Source organism: Pundamilia nyererei, unplaced genomic scaffold (genome assembly GCF_000239375.1).
Source record: "Pundamilia nyererei isolate P.nyererei 1_Seehausen unplaced genomic scaffold, PunNye1.0 scaffold00089, whole genome shotgun sequence".
NCBI lineage: Eukaryota > Metazoa > Chordata > Actinopteri > Cichliformes > Cichlidae > Pundamilia > Pundamilia nyererei.
The window spans coordinates 805,734-813,653 of NW_005187490.1; the positions used below are offsets into that span (position 1 = coordinate 805,734).

The following is a 7,920-nucleotide window of genomic DNA, read 5'->3' on the forward strand; positions in this document are numbered from 1 at the left end:
TTCTTACGTTCCGCGTTTCCCTCCTCCCATCATGTCTGTGCTCTCTCTCTCCCACTCACCCTCTCTGTCTCTCACCCTCCAGTCTGTCTCCGTGTCCTCCCCGTTTTGTAACGTGTGTAACTGCCCTCAGCTGTGTCTCCCAGCTGTTCCCTGTTCTCCTTGTGTATTTGTTTGTGCTCACCTCCGTTCATTGTCGCGTCGACCCCTCACACTGTGTTTCCTCTGCACTCCTAGTTCCCTGTGTTCCCACTGTAGCTCTCTCTCGTGTCTCTGGTTTTTGATTTGAGTTTCTTGTTTACGGCTTGTGTTTAGTTTAGTTCCTGTGCGTTTTTTCCAGCCGTTTTGAGTTCATCCCTCCTCACGTATGAGTCCTGCATTTGGGTATTTTCTGCCAGCCACACAGTGAAACATGACAGAAATGGCTATAATGACTGAGGCAAAGGTAAAGAAGGAAGCCAGGCGCTGTGGTTGTGGAGCCATAAAGTCCACCGGAGGAGAAAGAGGTTGATAGGTGGGCTGATATTTACACTTTATGCCTTTAACTCTTTAACTTTAAGCCTATACTCCACATCCATTCCTGCCATGTGCTTCTGTAAATAAAGAAGCTGTGATGACTAAAACCTAGTCAAACCTCTACCGCTCTAAGGAGATTGGAAAGAAAAGCGATTGAGAGTCTATCTTTATATGAGCCAAAGGGTGAAAAAGGGTGTTTCATGTGAAACCATTAGGAGAACTGCCTTACCCTATCATGTAACCATTGGTGGGTTTTAGGCGCCTGGGACGGGATCTCAAAACTGGATTGTAGGTGGCAGGCAGTTGATGTAAGCCACCCACTCTGTTCAAGGATTGTCATTTACAGTGGACTTAGATGGCTTCTTTCACTCCTCTTTCAAACCATCATACACAGACAAGCCTTTATCATTGCACCATATAAAGCGTTATTTATTCTTTAGCTTGTATGAGCAGTAGCAAGGTTTGGGATAAAGAACCCATGTGGATGTTTAGAATCTTGATATTAATATATACAATGTTATGAGTCACCCATAATTTCTTTTTATTTTGCCAGCAAAATGGGAAATAGGTACAGTAATTTACTGAAATGTGCAAAGAACAACACGAGAGTTTGTTCAATTCTCTTATGCTTTATTCTTTAACACAGCCTGATCGCTCTCAGGCAGGTTTATGTGTCATTTCTTTAAGCAGTCTTCAGGAACAGTTCACCACCACATTATTATGTTAAAGCCGGCTCAAACCAAACACAATAATGGACACAACACCACAATGAAAGTTTACATGACAATATTTACTGTAGGCTGTGGAGAAAGAGAGATCTGAACAAACGGCCAGCCCACAAGCAGTGGTACCAGCCAATCATCTAATCAGAGATCAGAAAATCCACAAATAAAAGGATGTAATAAGTGCACTGGCAGTGCATCATGCTGACAAATGAAGCCATCTTTGAAGATGGTGCTGGATGCTGTATCAAAATCTGATGGCACTCTACTGTTTTCATGATTCCATCAACTTTTAAAGATCCCTAACACCACTGGTTGAAATGTAGGCCCAAACCATTACAGAGCCTTTACTTCTCTCATTATCTCCTCTATACATAGTGACAAAGATTTGAACCAAACATTTGAAATCATTCCATAATATCTGACAATATAAACCACCGATTCTCAGTCCAGGTCTTGTGTATTTTGGCACACCTCAGCATAATCTACCTGTTTGGTGTCCTTACCAAACAGACTCTGTAGATAGTTAGCCCTATCATTTCTTCTTCTGTCCTCCACCATACTGTCATATGCCAAATATTTAGCTGTTCGCAACTTGTTGGTGCAAAAAATACTATTTTATACCTGCCAAACTATGCTATATTTGACCTTGTTAATAGATTCAGCTAAAAGATAGGAATATATTTTGTGGTAAATGGCCTGTATTTGTATAGCGCTTTACTAGTCCCTAAGGACCTCAAAGCGCTTTATACACCCAGTCATCCACACACTGGTGATGGCAGCTACATTGTAGCCACAGCCACCCTGGGGCGCACTGACAGAGGCGAGGCTGCCGGACCAAGACAACACAACGACCAAGACAGTCAGAGCCGAGGATCGAACCGGCAACCTTCCGATTACAAGCTCAATACTTTTACACAGTACTCTATTACATATGATAGAGTCCTTGTTGATTTGACCAGAGGTCTTTGCATCTTTCTTGTTAATGAAAAACCCTGTACCATGTTGTGAGTGTTTTCCCTCTTTAATTGACCAATACATGATGAACCTAATTATCATGTGACTTCAAAGAGCTCTTTCATTTGTTCCCACATGCAGTAAGACCCTTAAACCTGCCCTATACCTTGTAAACATAGAGTTGCATTTAGAAGCTAAAGAGCCAGATATTTTTCTCATAAAAACTTTACAGTTCTGTGGACAGAAATGCCTTTTTGATGACAGAGAGGAGGGAAAAGATGAGACTGGTGTGGGCTGACAGAAATGCTATAATAGCCGCCATAGTGAACAGAAAATTGTCAGAATGCACAACATGTTGAACCTTGAGAAAGATGAGCTCCAACAGCAGAGGACTGAGTAGAGTTCCACTGCTGTGAGCCAAGAACAGAATGAGAGGCAGCTGTTGACACAGAGTTGTCAAAAGTGAACTCAAAATGTTTACCCTGAGCTGCAGAATCTCAGTTTCTTCAGAAGACTGAAGTGGCTGGACAGCAGCAACATGAGTCCATGTATCCAATTTCAAAATAATATCGAATACTCGTAATAGACGTAATCCATACCACAAAGAACAGCGTGAGAGCCTACCAAGTTATAGCATGATGTTTCGAATAAAGTCCTAAAGGAGTGAATAAGTGTATAAAAAGACTGAATCACTATACAACACATCACACAATATACATAACCCAATGGAAATATCAATGATGCTGAATCAGTCAGTAAATATAAGTTCCTGTGTCTCTTGCTGGCACATATTTGTACAAACAAAGAAACCAAACTTACCTGTTCAAACCAGTGGGTGTCCAGCACATTTACACAGTCTCAACATAATGTTTTCATGACTATTTTGGGGGATTGTCAGCCTGTTCAAGCCTCTTAAGTGGTCTGCTTATACTAAGTTTCACCAGGCTACACAGTGTTGCCCATTTATATTTGGTTAGCACCACTAAAATGAAAAGAATACTTATTTTCATGTACACCAAGTGCAAGTTCTCATGACACAACAGAGCAGGTGTCAGTGACGACAGATATGACGCTGTTCATGTCTGAGACAGCACAAAGGTGGGCTGCAAAGCAGCTAGCAGATATACAGCAACTGTACAGTCAAGCTGAAGCAGCTTAAATGAGGTTTGGGATTTCCAGCAAAGCTTTGGAAAGGCTCCAGCAAGGCCAGAACTCAACTGCCAGGCTTCTATCACAAACTGAACTCTGGCAACATATCACCCCCGTCCTCACAGATCTCCACTGGCTCCTGGTCAAGTCATGCATCACTTAGAAGATCTTTATTCTCACTTACAAATCTCCCAGTGGCCCGGCTACTCAGTATCTGCCAGACCTCCTTCACCCAAACACACAACCTCAGACGCCGAGCCACGGCTCTGCTTTCTGTGCCTCACACCAACCTCCACAGCTTTGAGGATGGAGCCTTCAGTGTGGCAGCGCCTACCCTCTCTCCTATCTGTGCTCTGCAATGCTTGTTCACTGGGGGCGTTGCAGAGAGCCCAGCAATGAGTTCTCCTCAAATCTCACCTCTTCAACAAGACCTTCAACCTCTAACCTTTTTTTATTTACTTACTTTTTTGTAAAGCATGCTTGAGTTTCTCGAAAGGTGCTATACAAATCTAAGTTATTATTACACGTCGCACAGCAGAAGTTAAGAAAATTGATGCATGGATGTGCAGAAGGGTATCAGCTGAGCCATGAGCTCATGTGGGCTGGCATTAAGATCAGGTAATGTGACAGGGTTTTCACATGTGAGCAAACACATGCTGCCTACATCACAGATCTTGCAATAACTGCTGCTGTTGATTCTTGTAATTTGTCAAGTGTCAAATTATATTCACTTCCAATTCATGACATCTTTTCTGACTACTGAATTATGGCTGCTGTGGGCTTTTCCCTTCACAATAGCATCCTGCCATAAACCAAAGTACTACTAAGTAAAGTAAGTAAGTAAAATCGTATTTATATAGCACATTTCAAGATAAAATCACAAAGTGCTTCACAGAAGCTTGACAGTAAAACAAAAACTACTAGATACATTGCTGTTTTGTTTTGTTTTAGCTGAAAGACATTGAGAATCATAGTGACTATCCCTTTAACCTTAGTTAGAAGTTCATGTGCGGATTCTGCTTCGAGAGGCGTTTAAGAACAGAGCGACTGGTGTGGAGGCCGAACAGATGCCCTCTGTTTCTCTGAGGCAGCTGGGCTGGCTGTGAGCCTTGGCTGGATCCTCCAAATAATGCTAAATCAAACTCACCCACATCCACGAGAGACACAGACACACCCCAGGGTGACACACACACACACACACACACAAACACACGCACAGGTGCAGTAATGTGTCCATGCGCATACATAAACGCAGTACAGAGACTTTAGAAAAGAACAAGTAATGTGCACATGTGTACAGAGATGCAAACAGGGAAACAGAGGCACCCACACAGACTCCCACACACACAAATCAAGCTGCAGAACACAGCTGAACAGAGCATTGCCATGCACAGCACTTGCTATTTGATCATGCACTGAAATTTTGGAGCCTCTGACCATTAAGGCTGACAGGATCGCATCAACTGGCTCATATAAGGAGATAATATCTTGAGTGGTTACTTCAGCATATAAGCAGCTCTACAGCACAGTCATATAACAGTGGTGCAATGAGTTTGTGTATGTATGTGCTGAGAAGTGGGACACACAGGTACTCTACACTGAAAACACTCCACATGACCCCCGGTTGTGAAAAAATCAAAGTTTGAGTAGTGTCACACGGGAGCACTTTCACTTGCTGCTGCACTTTCATCGCCACTCCGTGATGGCATGTCAGCATCAACGACTCTATTTGTACTCTAGATGATGGTGTAACCTCTCTCTCAGCACTATAAATCAATTGAGCTTTGAAAACACAACCTTTTCATTCAGACTTTGAAAAGATGAACGGATTATGTTTTTCATTAAAAAAACACCTGGTTAGTCAGCGAGCGTCATTCAGAGATGCAAATTAATCACGTCTGCAAAGACTCTGATTTCAGAAAGCTGGTCAAATTTGAAGTAATGTTATTACCAGAAAACTGGATCCATGTGAGCTCGGGCTAAAGCTGTGTCTAACAATAAAAGGTGTGATAAGGCTACCCTACCTATTTGAAAGTGTCAAATTTTGATAGGTACTCTGTGTTAGAAACTGCATCTGGCACCACACGCTGGGTTCTGGGGAGTTTGTAATTTTTGGCTTTGTGCTTTGTGCTGGAGGTAAGATTGTGTTCGTCACAAAAGTTTGTTCTTAAATTTTCAACTGAGCAGAAACTTCAAGGCGTGAAAAATAAAGCCACTGTTTAAGTGCCAAAAAACACCACAGAAGTTCTTCCAAATGATGTTGCTTCAATTTCCGTGGAATCACATGTTAAAATGCCCAACTTAAGAGAGAATGTATTTACTTGATTATTTTCTGTGGTCACTTATAGCGTCACATTAAAGTCACTGTTGCCTGGGCAGACCTTTGACAACTGATGTAGAGTAACTAGAAGAACTTGAGGTAATTTCTGCTGTAACATAAATCGGGACAACCTGCCATCCTTCTGTGCATCCATCCATCATGTTCTGCTTATTCAGTGCTGCTGAATGCTATCCCTGCTGTCACTGGGCAAAAAGAGATGTACACCCTAGAGAGATTACCAGTCTATTGCAGGCTTCACACAGAGACAGACAATCATTCATTCCCATATTCACAACTATGGCCAATTTAAAATTACTACTCAATCTGACAAGTATGTCTTCGGACCGTGGGAGAGCATGGCATGTAGGATATGCAGATGCATGAAAGGCCCCTGCTGGCCAGTGGACTTGAATTCAGGGCATTTTTACACCACAGTGCCGCCCCTGCATCTGTTAATCACTGGCTAATCTTTTTTTTTATTTGTTGTTTTGTTTTTTGCAGTAACTCTTAACACGGTCACTCATTTCTCTCGATCCAACTATGCATTACAAAGTTATGGTGCTTTGCTAGCTTTTTTGACCAACACCAGTCTTTTTGCTGGTGGAAATGCATGGAACCCATCCTAGATTAGGCAAGAGTACTGCGTTGGTGGGGTGTCAGTAATTGTTTTCCACTGAGAAGAGCTGCCTACTATTGACATGGAACCAAATAGTCATTTTGAAAGAAAGAAGCTTGTTTTAAAGCCAAATTTCCATCAAAATTTAGCATGAAATTGAAATAAATTTGTAGAAAAACTGAAAATATGACATTGCGTTAGTTTTTTCCTGTGATTATCTTCATGTGAACAGAGTGCAAAAGCAAAACTATGATACATTTTTTCTCCCCTAATTTTCTGGGTTTCTGGGTTCTTTCTTTACAACAGTTTTGTTCCAAGTTTGCAACTGAAACACCCTCAACAAATATAATATAATATAATATAATATAATATAATATAATATAATATAATATAATATAATATAATATAATATAAGCACCGGAGATACTTTGTAGATACTGAAAGGTTCTCTTCTAACACTTTCTAAACACAGAGAATGAGGCTAAGATGTGGAGGTCGTTTTTAGCCAAGGCTTTAATGTGACATTTATCCGTCGTTCTCGCCCTTCATTACTTCCATCAGTAAAGGTCAGGCTCGTACATGTGGGCCCTCCAGGTGTTTGAGCCCCTTACATCTACTACCCAGGAGCGCAAGCGGATATCACATTACTCATGTGATTACCTGGTGAAAGGAATCCGATCTTTGACTTTACGCATGAGATAAAAGAGAATAAGGAGATAACCAGGGTGAGATTCCGTGACATTTCCGTTGTTTAAGAAGAGGTACACAGATCTCTTGGCGGCTTTTCTTCCTCAAAGGACTTCGTTGGTGTGGGAAGGGGGGCGCTGATGGAGGCAGAACTTCCTGTCTGTCTTTTTGCATCCCAGTGCGTGGAGAAATAATTGAGTGCAGTGAAAGCCGAGCATTCATTCAAAGACCTTGACTGGCGCTACTGAAGCCTGGAGGCTCAGTAGTGATTCAGCAGCAGCGGAGCAGCGCTTAGGAGACAGTGGTGGTGAGAAGGAAGGAATAAAGGGAAAAAAGAGAAAAGGAAATTTCAAAAGAAGGAGGTGAACAACGTGAGCCGCGCGCCGATTTGGAGCCGCGTTTTCATCGCTTAACAACACGGAGTGAAAGGGGATTTAAAGAAAAGAGAGAGAGAAGCTGGTGAAAACTTCTCCCATCGCGGCCAAAACCTTCTGATTTTACTTAAAAAACAATTAAACTCCGGGAAATTCGGTTTGCAGCGGATTTTGACGGATGCGCACCGGAGCTATCCAGGGGTGTAGCCGCGGTTCCCGTCGTGCGTCTTTGCGCTGTTAGAGGTGGTGTGTGACTGAGTGTGTGTGAGAGAGGAGGATACAGATAGAGGTGGAGGATCAGCCGGAGTGGCCGACCAGCCAGAAGGATGCTGGAGGGCAATGCCTGCAGAAAGAGAGGATGAGATTTGTCGAAAGGCGCTGGAACTGCTCTCGGACCTTTGCTCCAAGGGAGAGGTGCAGGACGACAACTGCCTGGATTTCATTTACTACTTCAGGGATCTGGCCAGACCCCGTTACACGGACTCAGGTAAGGCTCCACGGTCTTCTCTTTGATAAAGTAGGATAGAGTTATATTATATCCAACACTAACTCGTGGCAGTTTAATTTTATTATGAGCTCCAG

General features: G+C 42.5%; 1 protein-coding gene across 1 annotated transcript in view; it reads left to right on the plus strand.

Moving 5' to 3' along the window:
* Window positions 1-7,138: 7,138 nt before the first annotated feature.
* syt9b (synaptotagmin IXb) overlaps window positions 7,139-7,920 on the plus strand; it is a 68,775-nt gene continuing 67,993 nt past the window's right edge. The window contains exon 1 of the mRNA XM_005739089.2: window positions 7,139-7,825. Within this exon, the coding sequence (XP_005739146.1) occupies window positions 7,678-7,825 (148 nt within the window). The 5' untranslated portion in view covers window positions 7,139-7,677. The remainder of the gene's footprint in view (window positions 7,826-7,920) is intronic.